At 39.4% G+C, this 19,937-nt stretch overlaps 1 protein-coding gene across 1 annotated transcript in view; it reads left to right on the top strand.

Annotated features, from left to right (window-relative positions):
- Positions 1 to 18,552, top strand: part of STAT4 (signal transducer and activator of transcription 4) — a 37,930-nt gene extending 19,378 nt beyond the window's left edge. The window contains exons 7-23 of the mRNA XM_058809417.1: positions 40 to 191; positions 1,342 to 1,500; positions 2,430 to 2,522; positions 3,355 to 3,414; positions 4,212 to 4,229; positions 4,310 to 4,403; positions 5,325 to 5,369; positions 7,560 to 7,643; positions 7,912 to 8,010; positions 9,265 to 9,400; positions 10,788 to 10,840; positions 11,641 to 11,735; positions 12,279 to 12,415; positions 12,831 to 13,022; positions 14,229 to 14,295; positions 14,770 to 14,878; positions 17,017 to 18,552. Coding sequence (XP_058665400.1) covers positions 40 to 191; positions 1,342 to 1,500; positions 2,430 to 2,522; positions 3,355 to 3,414; positions 4,212 to 4,229; positions 4,310 to 4,403; positions 5,325 to 5,369; positions 7,560 to 7,643; positions 7,912 to 8,010; positions 9,265 to 9,400; positions 10,788 to 10,840; positions 11,641 to 11,735; positions 12,279 to 12,415; positions 12,831 to 13,022; positions 14,229 to 14,295; positions 14,770 to 14,878; positions 17,017 to 17,043 — 1,620 coding nt within the window. The 3' untranslated portion in view covers positions 17,044 to 18,552. The remainder of the gene's footprint in view (positions 1 to 39; positions 192 to 1,341; positions 1,501 to 2,429; positions 2,523 to 3,354; positions 3,415 to 4,211; positions 4,230 to 4,309; positions 4,404 to 5,324; positions 5,370 to 7,559; positions 7,644 to 7,911; positions 8,011 to 9,264; positions 9,401 to 10,787; positions 10,841 to 11,640; positions 11,736 to 12,278; positions 12,416 to 12,830; positions 13,023 to 14,228; positions 14,296 to 14,769; positions 14,879 to 17,016) is intronic.
- Positions 18,553 to 19,937: the final 1,385 nt, after the last annotated feature.

The raw sequence follows: 19,937 nt of genomic DNA, 5'->3' as shown, positions 1-19,937 counted from the left end.
TGCCTGTGGTCAGTTAGTGGCACCTTTGCTCTTTTCCAGGAGGTGCTCAGTAAGATCGGGCGTGTGATCCATGAGATCGATGTGCTGATGAGCAACATGCTGACCGAGGAGCTGCTGGACTGGAAGAGGCGGCAGCAGATCGCCTGCATCGGGGGGCCCCTCCACGGGGGGCTCGACCAGCTCCAGAACTGGTAAACCTGCCCTGACCTCGTGCTTCCACCGAAAACCACAGGAAGTCTGCTGCACTTGAAATGATCATTCCTTTAGATCAGCTGCAACAGCAGCAAATTCACCAGCAGCTAAGAGAGTAAATAACTAAAAGGTGCTCACTAAAAGCAACATTCATCATTCTAAATGAACACTAGCCTGGCTCGTTGCAATCGCTAATTTTTGGGTTTGTATCTTCCAGATACATGAGACATACCCACTTGGGAGTTTTGCTTGAGTAAGAATGGTGCTGAGTTTGTCATTGAAGGCAGTGGGAGTTGTGTCTAGGCAGGAGCTGGGTAGAGGCTTTATGCTTTGACTCACTCCTCCAGACTTTACACTGTGTAGGGATTGAATGGCAGTAGTCTCTGTGATGGCAACTCTGAAGAGATTGCAAATAAAATGAAAATAGCATTATATTCAAAATATAGTGTACTCACAAAATGTCGCCACAACATCATGGTCACTACTCTCCCATCAAAACTCTCATATGGAAAAGGTGAAGTAAAATGTAATAGTTAAAAAGGAAGGAAAATTATCAAGAAAATTTTAAAAGTGAAAAAAAAAAGTGGTCGTTTGCTTTTTTATTCTGTGTAGGTTTTTTCTTTTTTTCACTGGAGTACTTCTTTTTTCCCGAATGAACATGCTAAAAATAGCTTTAAATTGTAATTTTATACGCACATATCCTACTGGACTGTTATCAAGTATGTTTGGATTTCTTTTTCCTAACTGCTTTTACACTTCTTTAGTCTTGTTAACTTGCTCATTCTATATAAATATTGTCCTTTTAAAGAATACATTTTGCAAAACTCCTGAGCTATAGGAAATAATTAATGTTGGCACAAGTGCCCTGCATGTACAACACTAGGACCATGTATATATTTCTTCCAAATTATCACAGACGGTGTTGCATTGTTGTGAAAACATTTATCTTTGAAGATAAAGCAGGTGATTTGCCCAATGTATTTATATAGTCCTGTAAACAAAAGATGAATGGATGGGAGTTTGGGCAAAGCTGGAAAGCACCATTCAATACAGATTCTGATTTTCCCCAAGCAAGAACTTCAGTAGTTCTTGTGTTCCAAGAAACTGTTTACAAGAAAGATTGCAAACTAATTCTTTGTCTTGCTGTAGCTTTACACTGTTGGCAGAGAGTCTCTTTCAAGTCAGAAGGCAACTAGAAAAACTGGATGAACTCCTGACCAGGCTGACTTATGATGGGGACCCTATTCCTGTGCAAAGACCTCAGCTGCTGGAAAAAGTCAACTTTCTGCTCTACAACCTTTTCCGCAAGTGCGTAAGCCACTGCCAAAGTGCAGAACTTTACCTCAACTGGTACAACCATGAGAACACACTGTTAAGAAAAAGGGAAAAAAAAAGTTTGAATGTCTGAGGATTCTAAGCACCAGGTTCCTAACACAAGATGTATGTACAGCTGTCATCAGAATTCATAGAAACGGAAGTTTCCAGGCAGCTTCTCATGGGTAGCATTTAAGGGTTTGTCATCAAATTCTGACTCTTAACTAAATGCCAGAAATCCCCTTATTCTAGGAGGAGTTATGTACATTCTGCTGAGAAAGAATGCTGAGAAACACTTACCTTTTTTAAGTTAATGTTCCTTTTATTTCCTCTGTCTCCCCAAGCTATGCTTCCTGCTGCCCTCTCAACTCACACTTCTATTAGTAGATAAAATATTAGCATCATTTCTCTTGCCTTTTGTACAGGCTATACTAGACATATACCACAAGTGAGTCTCTGAAGTTTGCTCAATTGTTTGCTCTCTATATACATAAAAATTAAAGTGGTCTCAATTGTTTGCTCTCTATATATATAAAAATTACAATGATTGTTTAATTATTATAATTTAATTTCATTGGAGCCATGCTCAGTGTATTTTCATACTCTGTTTTATGGCTCTGATAAAATTTTGTGAGACCAAGACTTTTGTCATCATTGTATTTTAGAACTATAGAATTTGGTATAATTTTCAATGTCTTTCAAATATCTGTTTCTTATGGGAACAATTTCAGGGACAGTTAGACCACTGAATCAGTTTGAGAACTGGGAGTTGGAATACATAGCTCCTACTTCAGCATCTGCAGAGAATAAGTCTTTAGGAGATAGCAGCCCTTTTCCCTTCCTCCCTCCCCACAAAAAAAAAACCCATCTGTTTGCTCATACCTATTCCTAAAAATCTATTTGTTTCACTTCTTCTCACACAGTTCCTTTGTGGTTGAAAGGCAGCCCTGCATGCCAACACACCCCCAGAGGCCAATGGTTCTCAAAACTTTAATACAGTTCACTGTTAAATTAAGGTAAGGGAAAAAATCTGATATAAACTCCTTCATTTGTGTACAGTATTTTATCCTTGGAGAATCTAGAAAGCAAAGCAGGCCAACCTGCATTAGAGATCCGTTCAACTGCAGGGAAATTTTCTGGAATGGGGATATCAAGTCCACAGAATCTGTCACGCAGAACAAGTGGCAGTAAAGAGTAAAACACAAGGAAGAAAGGCACATTGAAGCTAAAGGCAACACCTTCAGGGTTCTGTATGCATTGAATTCTTGTATGCATGACTTTACAAACTGAGTAAATAATGATCCTTATCATACAAGCCAAAAATCAGAATACTCAGAGCCACTTCTGCACAGAGGACAAAGAAACAGCTGCATTCTGGGGGTCTTGGGTGAATCACAGACAAGTTCTTTCTCTCCCAGAAGGTCCTTCCCTGAGTTTGTGAAAGAGCAAAGGTTGGAGAGGAACTCTCATTTCATTTCCACCTTGCAGCACAAAGTTCATGGAAGGCTGGTGGTGAGAAGAGGTACATGAAGAAAAGCACACACACACCTGTGATGCAGTCAGAGATCATACAAATCCATTTCCTAATTATTTGGTGTCACTCCAGCCACTCCCTCAAACACATGCTAACTTTTCCACACACATAGAGGGAAGGTAGGGCACCCTCTGCACAGGAACAGCCCAGCTCTTCTTTCTGAGTATACAACCCTGTAAATTGTATTGTAATCCTAGATGCCTAATCTGTTTTCAGATGACAGTAATTTCTGATACTTTACTCTGGAGCAACCAGTCTAGTGTTTTCTGGGGAGACATTTATTAATATCCACTCTCTCATTTTCTGTTTTGAAGGTTGCTAATTAAATTGCCAGAGCTGAACTACCAGATCAGAGTGAAAGCAACTATTGACAAGTAAGAAACTTAAAAGTGAAGCTATTCTCTTACTCCCTACAGAGACAGCACAGTTTTTTTCCAGTGGCTACCCTATCTGATTTTTAAACTGCTTTTAAAAGGAAAAGGAAAAGGAAAAGAAAATTTTGAAAACCACCAGTGAAAACATCATAGTAACAATTCTTTTTATGTGGAAGACTTCTTTTTTACAAACAAAGCTGCTAAGTCTAATTGATGGTTTCAAATTAGAGGCAAGAAGTCCATTTAAGATTTGTCTCAAGACAGAAAAAAATTCAGCAGACTGATACAGCAGCATTACACAAAAGTCTGAAATCAAACTATATTGCATTTATGGAATAGTTAGTTTTGAAATAGCTCTGAGCTCTCACAATGCAACATCCCCAGCCCTAGGTATCAGCTACCTCCCTCCTTCTGCAAGCCCCTAAAAACCACCTTGGCTGCATGGACGTAGATGTGGGCCCACAAGAAAAAGGGAAAAACCCCATGAGGAGGGAGCAAGAGAAGCCAAGGCTGTTTCTCTCTGAAGCCTTATACTTAAAAATAAATGTCAAGATAAAATACACTAAAATAAATAGCAAGATAAAATACACTACCTACATATGGCCAGATGCAAAAGTCCAAGTGGACAGTATGAATTTCAGTTCTTCAGTTTAAAAACTGTAGCTGTAGGGTCAATACAAACCAACTTTGAGCAGGGAAAATCTACCATCTCAGATATGCTTCTCAGTACAAGTTCTGTCTTACACATTTACTGATTCACGACGCCTTTCCTCTTCCCCACCCCTCTTCTCTTTTAGGAATGTTTCAACTGTAAGGTAAGACAATAAAATACAATATTTATTAATTTTTTCCAATACACTGGTATTTGAGTCCATAACTGTCATGTCCTGTGCAGTAACCGTAGATTTGTTCTGTGTGGAACACATGTGAAAGCCATGAACATGGATGAGTCTGCAAATGGGAGCTTGTCAGTAGAATTTCGACATTTGGTAGGTTTGACACTTTTTTACTATTGTAAAAAACAGTACTTTTTTACTGTTGAGAGTAGAGAAATTAAAAAGATTCTTTAGAAACTCTGGAAGGAGAAGTGTATTACTGTCAAGGCCACACTCATTTTCTTTCTCTTTGTACAAAAAGATTACTCTTAGAACCTCTTTATGCCATTCTATACCTCATCCATTCTCTAAAATAAGACTATACATTTTCACAGAAATGAGAAAGCAAATCCTAATTACCACCAGAAAAGGAAAGAGTAATCCTGCTGAATTAAAAAGCTTCACAGAAACTCAGTTTGGTTAAAAAAAACCTCAAACACCAAACCAACAACAGCAAAAAAATAAAAAACAAACCAAGCAGAAAAACCCAGCACACAGAACAAGCAAACAAAAAACCTTAAACCACACCACAATTTTCTAGGGGAGATAGAATTGAATGCTTGAAATCTATCAGAAATTAATGCCTGTGATAAAGCCTCGTGAGAGACTAGAGCAGTGTTTGTGTAACTTCTCTGAGAGCCCAGTGAGTCTTGCATTGTGACTATCATTCTCTTGCCTGTGGTAATTTTGGGGCTTAACCACAGATGCAGTGCATCAGTGTAGTTTTGCAAAAGGAGATTGAGATCGATGGTTTTAGCTTTTTTTTTTTTGTTTTGTGGCATACACTTGGCAAGCACCCTAATTAATGCTTTGTTGCATTAACTTAGTTTCCTAAAAATTCTTTAAAAATATCAAAAGACCCCTCACTGAACAGAATTTTCAATGTGCAGTGTCAGAGTCTTCATTAGACTTCATTTGCATATTGCAAATAAAATCTTATTATAACTAAGAACATCCTGGTTATAAATTACGTTCTTTATATGTACTTCTGTGTATAGTATCTCTGACATATAAATATTGCTTTGCTTTATACAGCAACCCAAGGAAATGAAAACAAGTGCTGGAAGCAAAGGAAATGAGGTTTGTGCATTTATTTTGCATGTTGTTTTTGCATACTCTCACAAGTATTTCAGATTTGATTTTATTCAAGTCAAAGAGTTGTTATATTTTGAAACGTATACTAAGTACAGGATCCAATAATTATGTGAGTATAAGTGTGATGAGAACTCTTTGGAATTACTCAAATTGTAATTGTGGGCCTGAAGTCTGTATATTGAAAAAGTTACAATAAAAGGTAGAGAGTTATATTCAAATGAGTGCATTCCACTCAAAGGTTACCTTTCTGGTCATTTAGACTTTGAAAAAAAAAGAAAAAACCAAAACCAAATAAGCTTTTAAAGTTTTTTTTTTTCTGTTGTTGAAATAATTGTTTCCTACAGGAAAAGTCCTTTAAATATATGTTCTGCTGGTCAGGTTCAGAGCTAAAGTCAGGGTGTCATTATCTTTATATCAAAGGGGTTTGCTGCCTCAGCCGGGATCAAAAATGTGTCTAATTTACTTGCACTTGTCCCAGCCTGGTCGTAGGTTCCCCTCTCGTGGTGACTCTGTGTATGGCATGACAGCACTAAATCCAGCATAGCTGAGAGTAAAGTTGTTAAAAAACAAAAAACATATATAAAAATAAAATCATTCACATCACAGCCCAAGTAGCTGTATTTATACAAGCACAAGAGTTATTTGCAGTGTTCTTTAAGTACAAAGCAGAAGGTGTGATGAGCATGAGGAATTTGAGCAAAACCTAAAGCAGAAGATTCATGTACCCCTTTCACACACGTTTCTGAACAGAACAACTCAGCACCCCATTAGCAAGACTGAAACTCAAGGCTCACCTCCCCGTTACTTTGCTGCTTACAAAATCACTGACACCACAACGAGCAAATCCAAAAATGTAGGTTAAGAAATGTTGGCAACTCCAGTTTTAGCAGCATTTTCCTCCCATTTCTACACATTGTGCCTTTAAAACTATATAAAGCTATCATAGGGCTGTGGAGAATTAGGACAGCTGGACTGTGACCTGGTTCACTGCTGATTTCCTCAACCAGAGCCTCACCTTGGCCAAGTCAGTCTGTGAAAATGGTTATTAGCAGAACAAGAGTTGGGATTTTCTTTGTTAACAGCAACTATAATGCTTTCAAAACTTGGTTTGTTATAGGGTGTTCAGTATGCTAAAAGTGTAGTTAAATATAACTGGCCTCATTAAGAAAAAAGTGGAAGTTTTCTATTTTAGATTTGTTCTTTCATGCAGATGTATCTTTTTGCCTAGATGGTTTTTCCATGAGAAAAATCTGCTTCTGCAAAATCATAATGGGGGAAGAAGGGTTGTTTCACCAATCCTTATCAACTTTGTGTCAGAAATACAGGTTGAGCTGGATATTTCATCATGGGAAAGCATTTTGATTTGCAGGTTTTTTTTTTTTTTTTTTTTTAAGAAAAGTCTGACAAAACAAATGCATGATGGGGAGGGAAAAGACCAACAACAAAGAAAACTGGAAAAGAACAAATATATTTTTATACTTTGAGTTCTGAGGATGGAAATGTATTTCAAGAAATCTGTTTCCTAAGAGGCAGAGATGTGGATCTTTGCAGAGCTATGCTGCTTTGTAATCAAAACAAACGCTAATACTACAAACTTTAATCAACAATGACAAACAGATTTTAGTGTTTTTCATCCAAGAAAAGCACGGGGTTTTAATACCAGATTTACTTCGGATTAATGATTTAGGCCTCTAGTCCTTCAACTAGAACCCACAGCAAACCTGGATGAAGGCCCATTTGTCATTAAAGCTGTGGCTATTTGCTTTGTTTCTGGTTTGTTTCTCCTTGAAGTTGAACATCTCTGTTTAAAGTCCAATTGTCAATCAGTCAGGAAACTTTAGGAAAAGGAAAGTTGGAGACAACCTTTATCGGACACACAAAATTATCTGTTAACTTCTTGTGTGCAAATTGTGTTTAAAAGTACCGTTTCAGAAAAAGATAAAAGTCTAGAACAAAATTAAAGGGTTCTTTTAGATTCATCAGAAAAAATACCAGACTTCTGGACTAATTTAATGTCAGAGTTGAACAAATTGTTTCCTTCACTTCTTTTCCTGTTCTGCTTATATATTTGATATGAGGTTTTTTTTCCAAGTGTAACCTCAGCAGCTGGATCAGTAAACCAGTGTTAAATGCCAGCTGTGCACTCCCAGTTTTATAACCTGGTTATTCCCTCAGGGCCCTCACATGGTGACCGAGGAACTGCACTCCATCAGCTTTGAGACACAGGTCTGCCTGTATGGATTGACCATAAACTTGGAAGTGAGTATTTGGGACAGATTACCTGGGGCAGGAGAAAAAGGCATTTTCCAGCAGTTTATAGAAGTACAACTGTGCTGGGCCACACCACAGGTCTGCCTGCCCTCGGTGAGGCCCCCAGCAGTAACCACAAGCTAACACAAGATTTCCAGAGCTTCTGGAAAAGAAGCCTGTGCTTTGGGAAGAATGAGAGGCTAAAACCCCAAAGCACAGCACAGCACTAATACTTTCCTCAGCAGCATTTACACAGGGCATTCATTCTCTCCACCAGACCAGCTCTTTGCCTGTGGTGATGATTTCCAATGTCAGCCAACTGCCCAACGCATGGGCTTCCATTATTTGGTACAACCTGTCAACCAATGATCCTCAGGTAGGTCCTCAGTATGCAAATACTGACTTTCTGCATTTTCACATTTGTGTTATTATTATTGCAATTTCACATTTGTATTATTTACATTAAGTGTAAAAAAAAAATGTATTTCCCTTTTGAACTGACCTCATTTTTGTCACGTACACGGTTATCAACATCACACTTTATTGTTGTTCTCTTTATCTTTCTTTCCCTGCCCAGCTATAAAAACCACATGCACCCTTAGCTTTTCTTTTTGCATCCTAAAGTAGTAGTTCTTAAACTAAGGAAAGGTGACCGGCCTTCTCCACAACTTCTCTGACTTCACTAGATTTAGTTTATCTTTCTTGGATGTAGCTGACTAAAACTAGACCTGTTAGAAAATAATTCTATCAGTACAACTCCAGACCAGGAAAGCAGGCATATAGGTGAATCTGTAGTGTACTTAAATTCTGCTTTCCCCCATGAATTTTATGGCAACTTGTGCTTTCTGTGGAGAAGATTATAAATGTTAAGAGCAACTTCTAGTGGCTCTAACCCTGAGCAAAGGCAGAATCATTCTTTCTAAGGCTCCAGCTGTCTCAGCACATATTTTAGATTCAGCCACTTTTGCTGTATTTGCAGGCTGTGGAACAGGGCTGTCAGTGGCTCTCAGGCTTTCAGCTGGGGATTAGTGCAGTCACACAGATGCTCAGAGCAGGGAAAGGGGCAGACAGTCTGCCATGGTGGCAGGCCAGCTGACCACCAGGCTAGACTGCATTATCACTCTGTGGTACTCCAAAGAGTTTTTGCACAGTCCTCAGTATGTCCATTGTGTGTAGAATTAAAAAAACCACAACTGAAAAAACTAAGATAAGGCAAATGATTCAACAGCACGTCACCATATCAGTATGTAATGGTTTAAAGTTTCCATACACTAAACATTAAAATATAGTGATAACATCTAGACTTTTTTTGGACAGGATGGGAGCATATTGTCACTGCCTTTACACAGGACACTACCAGAGGCATAGCAAGGCATTTTAACATCCAAGATGCACACAGGGAGTTTAGCTCTCTCTAGGAGTGTCTCACCCTACAACCCTGCTCAGGCACCCCACTGGACTTTTCTGGGTGCTGCAGGTGGGAGGGCCCACACGTTTGCCCCAGTGCTTCCCCACACACAGAGCTCACTTTCAACACTTCCAGATGCTGCTCAAGCACTTGCACCCTCCTCTTACAGCCTGATATGTATTTCATGGTTGCTATGTAAACAAAGCATTCATTCTGTTGCAGAATCTGTCTTTCTTCAACAACCCCCCTGCTGCCACTTTGAGCCAGCTCTTAGAAGTCCTGAGCTGGCAATTCTCATCATATGTTGGTCGTGGACTCAATTGTGAACAGCTCAACATGCTGGCAGAGAAACTTACAGGTAAGTGTGTAGAAATATACAGATTTTATTTGCTTTGGGGTTCTTATATTTGGTAACTACAGGTAGGGACTTCAGGCACATGTTGTGGTTTAGCACCAGCTGACAACAAAGCCCCACACTGCCACCCACTCCCCCAGAGTGAGATGGGGAGAGAATTGGAGGGGTACAGTGAGAAAAGGGTAAAGCGAGACAGCTCATGAGTCAAGCTAAAGACAGTTTAGCACATAAAGCAAAAGCCACACGTGCACACAAGGCAAACAAGGAATTCATTCACTACCTCCCATCTGCAGGCAAGTGTTCAGCCTGGAAATCCGGCTGGATTCATCACACAAAGGAGTTACTTGGGAAGACAGATGCCATCACCCCAAACATCCCCTCCTTCCTCCTCCTTATCCCTAAGTTTACATGCTGAGCATGTCACCATACGGTGCAGAATATCCTTTTGGCCAGTTAGGATCAGCTGTCCTAGCTGTGTCCTCTCCCAGCTTCCAGCACTCCCAGCCCCTTTGCTCATGGGAGGGTTGAGAGGCAGAAAAGACTTTCACTGTGTGTAAGCCCTGCTCAGAAAGGGCTAAACCATCCCTGTATTACCAACACTGTTTCCAGCACAAATCCAAAACACACTGGCTGCTGTGAAGAAAATGAACTCCACCCCAGCCAAAACCAGCAAGACATGACCTCCATTTCCAGAGCTGATGTCAAAAATGTCACAATGACATTTTTTTCTTTGAAGAAAAGCAGGCATCAGCTTATTCTTATCACAAAGTAATTCAACTTTCGAACTTCCAGGCTGCTCAACTGAAGGAAGAGGGCATCAAATTCACACTGAACTGTGATGTTATTTTGCCTCCTTAACAATTATCTCATACATCTGAAATCAAAAGGAAGTATTTTTGCTTGCTTATGAGGTTTGGTTTGGGGTTTTTTCATTTTAAGTACCTATATTTGTGGGTCTGTTCATTTCTGGGGCCTCACCAGAGATGCTTCACTGGTGTCAGCACAGCAAAGAGGCCCTGTAACCTCAGCAAGATGAACTACTGAGTGCTCTGAGACCCAAGTGTGCCCCAGAAGGGAAAGGCCCTGGGAAAAGCTGAGAAGTAACATTTAGGCTAAAAACAGAAACTGAGCATGGAGTGTTGCAAAAACCAAGTCACAGGCTACTTTAGACAAATATTTCCAAAACTATTATCACCTGCTTCAAAAGAATACAGAAAACCAGATCTACAGTCCCTTAGCATGCCCCTATCCCTCCCTCCCCAAGTCTGGATGGATTGTACTTCTCCCCTCACCCCCTACCCAACTATACAGATATCAAGCAATATCTATTTCATAACTTCAGAATAATACATGCCCCATTTGGGGTTTTTGGGTTTTTTTCCTCTTTCAGGACAGCAAGTCAGTTACAATGATTATCAACTATCCTGGGCAAAGTTCTGCAAGGTACTGTGCCAAAAATAACACTAAACTCTTATTTCTCATAACACCCACAGCCATGCCTATCTTTGTTTCTCTGATGCTGCTGATAAGATTCCCACTTGCCATATGTGGGACTTTCAGCTCAACATAATCACATCCCGTGTAAAAAGCACAAAGCTTCTGAAAGTGTTTTCAGAACACTTGAAACTGTTGGGATTTGGGATCTCCTTAATTATATTCCTACAGATATCAGAAACTGCCATTAGAGCGTGCCTTATATATTTCTGTATATGATCAACTGAAAGTCTTACCAAACATGCAATACATTTTTCATAGAGCATAAGTAAGATTTTTCATAAGCTTAGTTTTGACCTAAATTATTTCAAGACAGTCAATATATGCAATAACTTTGATGAGGAAGAGAGAATGTATTGATAAAGAAGGGTAAGCTCCTCTAATTCATATTAACTACATTATTTAAACATGTGCAGAACCTTGGACGGACGTTCAACTTTCTCATCTTCTTTGCACTCAAAATATAAATGTATAACTAGGAAGAAACCACAGATGTGATTTTTATTCTCCTTGAAAAATTAGGTGCTTCCAATGCATATCTTAAAAATCAGTTGGTTTTATGTCAGGTTGAAAGAGAGATGTTACTCAAAACCACAGCTCAAATTGTGATTCTCACTTGAGAAAAGTAGCTTATTCTTAAGAAACTGAGAATAAACTGTCATGTGAATGTTGGGTAACACCACTCTCATGATTCTCCTCTCGGGTGTGTTGGTTTTGATTGTGTTTTGTGGTTGTTTTTTAACTGTTAGGAACATTTGCCTGGGAAGTCTTTCACCTTTTGGGTTTGGCTTGAAGCAATCTTGGACTTGATTAAAAAACACATTCTTCCCCTTTGGATTGATGGGTGAGCAACAAGGGAACTGTTGTAGATTGATCTCTCTCCACATTTTCTCTGTCCTTTACTCATCTCAGTTTTAGCCATGCAGAGGAGTATTTGCAATGAGTTTAACACTTCTGTCTCCCTTCTCCCATTCATAACTTTTGGAAATTGCTGTCAAAGGGGAACAACATGGGATCTCCTGGAAATGTAGGTTTAGATCTCTTCTTCAGTTCTGTCTGTGCAATCAAGTACTGGGATAAATTTCACCAGGGTTATTAGTACTTTGAGCTCAATGCCATATTCCATGTCTAATCACACAAAGTTTTGGTCATAATTCCCAAGCCTTATAAAGCTTTGTAACCAGGTTTTGAGCACCTGTATAAAGGTGGATTGTTCTGAGCAACCTGGTCTGGTGAAAGGTGTCCCTGTCCACAGCACGGGGTTTGGAACCAGGTGAACTTTAAGGTCCCTTCCAACCCAGGCCCTTCTATTATTCTACACATCGCACAGATCCAAGTTTGTATTTTTTCCCAAAAGTAAACCCATGATTTTCTATTTTACCCTCAGGTACATAATGGGATTTGTAAGCAAAGAAAAGGAACGAATTCTGCTGAAAGACAAGACACCAGGAACATTCTTATTAAGGTTTAGTGAGAGCAATCTGGGTGGAATTACCTTTACTTGGGTGGATCAGCTAGAAAATGGTAAGTATAATTAAATTTTTTTTAAAACCAAGCCAACAACTAAATCAAAAGTAACCCAAACTCTGCAATAGACCTGCAATACAGGAGTCGAGTTTGGTTTGGTTTGAAAGTAAAATTCACATGTATCATGTCATAGTATGGTTTTGGACAGGATACAAGTATCATAATTTCTCAAACCAAAACTCTGACATTCTACCTCTGAGCCCTTTATATTAACAAAACTCTCTATGAGGTGCACCTGCTAACTGCATACTTTAGATTTGTTTCCAAACATGCAGAAATTAAATGTTGAAAGATACTAATGTAGCTAAGAACAGGTAAAGCCTGTACAAGTGTAAACCTCAAAAGAAATGCAAAAACGTGTTCCAGCTGCAGTTGCTCATCTGCAGGTTGTGTTTCCTTTGTGTTTCTGCAGGAGATGTAACATTTCATTCGGTGGAACCCTACAACAAAGGTCGCTTATCTGCCCTGCCGTTTGCCGACATACTGCGCGACTACAAAGTTATCATGGCAGACAACGTTCCTGAAAACCCCCTCAAGTACCTGTACCCAGATATCCCCAAAGATAAAGCCTTTGGCAAACACTACAGCTGTCAGCCAAGCGAAGGTTAGGCTCCACTTCTCTATTTACCCTTCCTGCACAGCAGCTGCAAAGTCAAGAGGCAGTTTGAGCACTGAGAACAGATTAAGATGCCTCCTGTAATAGTCATCTTCATGAGAACTGTTTAAACATGTGTCTGTCATTTAGACAGCTTCATTTTGCAAATACATCCCTGGTCTTAGAGGTTACAGTAGAGGTGATGACAATATTTAAAAGAAGCTAAGAAATGGAATTTTTTTTCTCTGACTGATGAATCACAAAATTCAGTGCTTGGGTGTTTAACAGAGAGGAAACTGAAAAGTCATCCTGCTTATTGTGTTACACTGTAGCGTACTGTCTCTTTCATTTCAAGAAAACTCAGTATTTCCCAAAAAACTTGGAAGCCCGATTTTGTTTCATTTCATGGAACAATGGAACCCTAAAACAAAGGCTGCTTATCTGCACCACCTTTTCCCAATATACTGCACAATTACCAAGCTGTTATGGCAGACAAAAGCCCCTAGCAACTGCACTGGAAAATGCAAAAAGGCTAAACAAGGATGGTTCCAAATATGTTCAGGCCCACATTATTTTTTGTCCAAGTTACAAGTCAGCTCATTTTTAGATAAAATTCATTCTCGCTTAAAGAAAGCCCTCAAAGCCTTTTTTTTTAATAGATAAAACACATTCTTCTAGACTTTCAGTTTCAAAGGTTACAATTCCATTTGAACTCAAATTCCTACACAACTCAAAAATATTTGGAGGCTGCAGTACTTTTCTCCCTCTTCATTTTAACTCTGTAGACTTTGCCTAATGCTCCAATCATCTAAAATCTTACATATATGCTTAGTTTCATGCAAAAGAATTGGAACTCAGAGCACATTGCCAAAGCTATATCTGTAGAGGCAGAGCTCCAAGCCTTTGCAGAACTGAGATCTGCAGGCTCAGAGTACCAAACTTAAAGAATTGTATATTTTTTTTCAAGGCCTAACGAAATCTCTTTCATCAGTTGCACTATTATATTGTGTTTCATTTCAAGGGAGCACAGGCAATTCTGTGACTAAGATCTGAACTCAAGGACTAATCTCAGAAATTCCTCTCACTTTCATGGCTACTTATTTATGCAGGGACTTTACAATTTATTATTGCCCGCAGCACTTCTGGCAAATAATCTATTTCAAATAGATTATACAATGACTAGACAATATTTAATTTCTCTACTCTTTATTCTAGTCTCAAAGCCCTCAGATGGAGGAGGGAAAGGTTATGTTCCTTCTGTATTTATCCCAGTCTCCAAAATGTAAGTATTCTCACAGGTGTGTTACACTTTACCAGTTATTTTTATTTCATTTACATCCCATTTCTGAGTTTCCCCTGCCTCCTTTCCCCAAACTATTGGGAAATAGTTTTGCAAGGACTGCTAAAGACAAGAAAGGGAAGTAAAGGACTTCACCTGCAGAGTGCTTTTTCCATTAATGGGGCAAACCATTTGTTAAAATTGCAGATTTTATGGTACTCTGATCTACTTTTCTTTCACTGACTCCTTTTTTTTCCCCAGCAGCTGATGTCAGGGGCAAGGAAAGAGGACAAACATGACTCAATCTCCTACATTTTTAAGTGTATATCAGGTTGTTGCATGAGCTTACAGGGCCAGCAGCAAGCCTGAGTACAGGGTTAATAAACCTAAAAAACATTCATCATAGTCCACTGATATGCATAGAGGGATTCAAGTTTTTTCTTAGATTATTTTTGCTTTTTTTTTTTTTCTTTTTAGCTTAAATGACTCTACAGAACCACATTCTCCATCAGATCTTCTTCCAATGTCTCCAAGTGTTTATGCTGTGCTGAGAGAACACCTGAGTCCCACAGCCATTGAAACTGCTGTAAGTTGTGAACTTTCCCATTCATAAATAAATATTAAGCAAACAGGATACAGCACAGATGCTGCTTCATGAAAGGCTGCTTGTACAACTGTGAGTCAGAGCTCTTTCATCACTTGCTGCATTACATTCTGAAACAATGGGGCAGATATTTCCTATTCTAAATGGTGCAGGATACTGCAAGCATCTTGAAAGCACTGGAATTGCCCGACATGCTGGGAAATGAATCATGAATGCCAAAACACAAAGATCCCCGAGTTCCTGCACAAATGAAGGCTTTACCCTGACAAATACATGCCACCTAGACTAATTCTATGGACAGCACAAAAGCCTGGACTTGCTCAGGGGAGCTGCTCAAGGAATATGATAATTTCCAATTCAGCAAACTTGCACAACTTTTTCACACTGCACGATTTTACATGAAGTTTCAAAGTACAAAATTTAAAGTCAACTAAAACAAAGATAGATATTACTTTTCTTTTTCAGCAAAGTGATATTATCTTAGTATATAGAAAGGTTAGGAAAATACTCCACGAACATAATTTTTTTTTTTAATTCTTCTTTTCCTTATTGACTAGAAATGTTGTTCTGAATCATCATGGCTCAGAGTCTTTAGAACAATGATATATAGCCAGGTGGGAGTTTGTCCAGCAGATGTTTCTCAGCAAACACAACAGTGGTTTGGCTCTAGCAGCTTTAGAAGAAAATCATCTTTTTAACATTAGCCCTTAACTTTGTGTATGTTCAATGATTTATGATCTTAAAATCGTCATGTATTTAAAAGCCTGCCAACTCCCCTTCAAATGCCTCTCTGTAAACACTTCTCCTTACCCACAAACAGAACAAAACTAAACCAGAATCCTGATTGTCAGTAATTAGAAGTACAGTTAAACTTTATATACAAGTGGATGAGTTCTTTAATACAGCAACCTGAAAATCCACTCAAGAATAAGATATCTTTTTTTTATTCTTCACATTTTTCTCCTATAGCACTTGTGACAAATTAGTTCTTTAGCTGAAAACGAAATAACCAGCCTGAATTAAAATTCTGCATTAAAACCTACCCCACCCAATCCAGGATATGTCCCCACTCATTTCTATTTTGGTTTATAACATGTGGAAATAGTTCTGACCTCCCCAACTGCACTTACGCACAACGCACACATTTGCTTCCCTGAACTTTCGTCAGAGTAAAGAACAGTTGGATTCACTTTCAGTTAACATCAGCCTCCAAACATTTTTGGTTTCTTTTTGCATGCTCAGTAAATCTCAAACCAGCTCTATTCAGAGCTTCAAAATTAGCTGTGACCATGGCCATCATTTAAGGTCAGAACCTGACAAAACGAATGTGCCTGGCAGCAAACTGCAAGTGTTAAATACAATTTTAAAGGTACCAAGATGAGTGGTTCAGTGCTGCTAGATGGTGATATTTCTGTAGGCTCTTATTAGAAAGTTCTGCTGGAAATTGCATGAGAAAAATAGTTTTAGAAGATTTTTAAACAATTCCTTCCGTCCCTTTTCCATTCAATTTACCTTGCTAAATGGAAATGAGGAAAATAGGAAGATTTTGTCTTTATCAAACTCACACAACAATCTACCCTGCTGAAGAGCTGGCTGAGTATAGCAAGCAGATAATCTGCACTATTAAAGCAATACTTTTTCACCATGAAATGCCAATAAAAAAGCATTATGTGAGATACAGAAAACAAGAGCGCAATCTGCAGCAGGACAAAATATCCTACAACTAAGTAACTCAGTTTTAGCAAGATATACTTTCTGCAGTCTTGCTGAATTCCTTTCTATTCCCCCCCAATCCAGCTTCCCTTATCCATCAAAAGAACAAGACTCCAGGAAGAACCCTGCTATACAGATCCACAGGCTTCAAGAACCACAAAGTTCATACAAAAATAAATACCATGCTTATTCTTACTGCAACAGTTTCCTACACAGCGTCTTGTAAAGAGCATTCCTCTATTTTATAAACAACTAGAAACAGGATTTTAAGATCCTTATCCGTTTGTATGACATTTTCAAAGTGACTCTGCAGTTACCTTGAGCCAGAGAAGCTTTCATCTGCATTATCTTTTGAATGAACAGCTGTGAATGCCATGAGACTAATATTTTCCTTTTTCTCCTTCTAGCTGAGTTCTCCTTACTCAACTGACTGAAGTGCACATATTGGAAAAATCAGTAATTGTGTGAACATTGGATGGGTTAAAGAAGACATAATTTTTTTTTCTGTCACCTCGAAAGTCAGCTTTTCTGGAAACCATTACATTATTCTTAGGCCTCTTTCAACAACACATAAACAAGGAATTTTCTCCCTAGGGATTCAAACAGCCTTTTGCAAGTCAGATTTGCTGTTGTCACTGAAAAAAGACCAAATCCTTTCTGGCTTGGGCATCATTTGACTTCAGTGGGGTCCCAGCAGACATAAATTTTACTTGCTAATTTAACTAATTTCCATAGAATTGCTGTAAATATAAGAGCATAAGAACAAAATGTTTTGCTTTTGAAGACAGCATATAAAGATAACTAAAGACAATGTGTTTGGAGAAATTAGGATTTATGATGTTAAATACTTTCTGCTTTTTCATAATCTTATACACCACTGATTCAAATACTATTTCAAAGCAAAGCTTCTTGTTCCCCTGACTTGCGATATTCCAGAGGTATCTGGGGATTGCTTTTCTCCAAAGATGAATTGCCATCAGCATAGATTTTTATCTGACACCACAGCAGAAGTTGTGGAAGACAGGTAGGTGAGGCTGGGGAGAGAAGGGAGTTCCAGAAAGGAAGCAGACATAAAACTTGTGGTGTTAAAAAGGCTGTCTCCATTTCTCCACTGGAAGAGAGAGTTAGTAAAACTTCCCCTCTCACAAAATAGTTGCAGAAGTAAATCTGTTTGGGCAGGAGGCACTCAGATACCCCAGCAAGTACTGTCAGAAAGTCTACAAATAAAAAAAACCCAATCTGACAGTTTGGATGCTAACTGGTCAATGGCAACAGGGAAGCAGTTTTAAAAAACATTTACTGAAAAGCTGCAGCATATGCTGACCACCTGGAAACTTGTGCTGTGTGACAGGATATTACATGTCACAGGCTCACTTAACAAGCAGGACAACTAGTTTTTGTAAAAACAGTAAATTGCCCTCTTCATTTTTCTTTCAGACGTGTTTACTGCTGAGTTTGGGTTGTTTGGTTTTGTTGTTTTGGTTTTATTTCCCCCAGTGTTATCCCTAAAACCTCTGTTAATAGAATAATAAACAGGCAACTCCAAGGTCCCTGTATTTCACAAATGCAGGCTCGACCAAAATGCAAGCTTTGCCCACACATGGTTATTGCATGCAAAGCTCTTAAAACACAAACCCTTGAACATTTGTACCTTACAGCTTTCTCAAGCAGGTATAAATGAGACTTCTGTGATGAAAACAGGACCTCCTTGAATCAGTAAGACATAGATTTTACTTTCATTTCTCCTTTCACCCATGCTATTTAGGTTAGTTGAAAGTGAGTGAGCAGAAAAAAAGTAATGAAATATTTTTGTGATACATGGAAGTGAATTTCAAAGAAACAGGCACATCTCTGTCCATTACACTGAGTGATTCAAAGCAAGCTGCATGTAAGTTCAGCAAGCATCATGCAGAAAATAAAAAAGAAGCGCAATTCTGTATATAGCTTGGTCATATCTGTAATTTATATAACCAGCATGAATAAAATCTGATTTTGGCTTCAGGCTGCATACCCGGACTCTGTGGATTTTTTCCAAGGCACAACAAAAACAGTCTTGCTGCCTTTTGGTTGACCTTAAACTGAGCTACAGACAGTAGCACAATTCCAAAGCAGGAAACATGACCTGCCTGACATCAGCATGCCCTTTCATTCTAACTTCTTCTCACAATTTTAATACAAACAAAATGGGGGATACTTTTATTTTTGACCACCTCAAGTTCATGAGAAGTACTGTAAGACAAGATCAGACATGGCATGAGAACCAGTCTGCTTTTTCTTTCTTTCCTGCTCTCCGTGCAAGGCAACCCTTCAAGACTCCCAAATATTAACCTCAGTATAAATGGAATATCTGAACAGCACCATGGATCAGGGTTTGGCATGACAGTTCCTGCTATTGCTTCAGAACAGATTTCTGCATAGGGTAGCCTTAATATATTGTTGAAAAGATCTGCCTTGAAATCATTTCACTGCTTTAAAGGAAGACTGGAATAATTTATCTGTAGGATGAATACATACAGTCCAAATCTCCTTCCATTAAAAAAGTGAGAATTTTGTCCTCATGCCACAATGAATAAGAACACAGCTCTCCAGTGAAAACCACAAAAACAGGGTGCTGAGATGCAACCAGAAAAAAAATCTGCTTTTAAGGAGTTCTACTAACTGTGCTTGTGTTTTTTCTGGGTTTTGCAATGACAAAGTAAAAAAATGTGACGGTTTTGTGCTTTGTCTTGGTGTGACACTGTAAGATCCTAATTAAAAAAACATAAAACCTGTTAGTTACCTTCTTCCATTGCTTTTATTCATAGACATGTTTATAGATCTACTACTCCCCAATATTTCACACCACGACATTCACCAAACAGACCTACTTTATTTTTTTCATTAAGACCTGCCTCCTCCACCTGAGGAGGGAAGGGGCACCGACTACACTTGAAAACCCACAGCAAAGCCTGGACTTCAACATCCTGCTCTTTGTCAGCTTCAAGCACCAGACAAAACCCAAAAAGGCCACGCTGGGGGAAGGGAAGGCTCAGCCCCCTTCAGTTTATGGGCGCCGGGGCTGGCCAAGCGGGCCGGCGTGGTCGAGCGCGGAGCCGGGGCAGCCGCGCACCCCCCGCCCTCAGGACGCCCCGCTGTCCTCAGGAGCCCTCAGGGCCCCGCGCTGGTTTCGCTTTCGCCTTCGCCGCCTTTCCCAGAAGTCACGTGACGCTCCCTCCGCCCGGGAACGCCCCCGGCCCGCCCCCGCGCACGCGCACTGGGGCGGGCGCGCGGCTCCCCGAGCGCAGCCGGCGCAGTGACAGCGCCGAGCCGGAGCCCAGGTGAGGAGCGG

This window comes from Ammospiza caudacuta, chromosome 8 (genome assembly GCF_027887145.1).
Source record: "Ammospiza caudacuta isolate bAmmCau1 chromosome 8, bAmmCau1.pri, whole genome shotgun sequence".
Classification (NCBI taxonomy): Eukaryota; Metazoa; Chordata; class Aves; order Passeriformes; family Passerellidae; genus Ammospiza; species Ammospiza caudacuta.
Note: the sequence above shows the minus strand (reverse complement) of the source record. Positions and strands in the feature narration are given on the sequence as shown.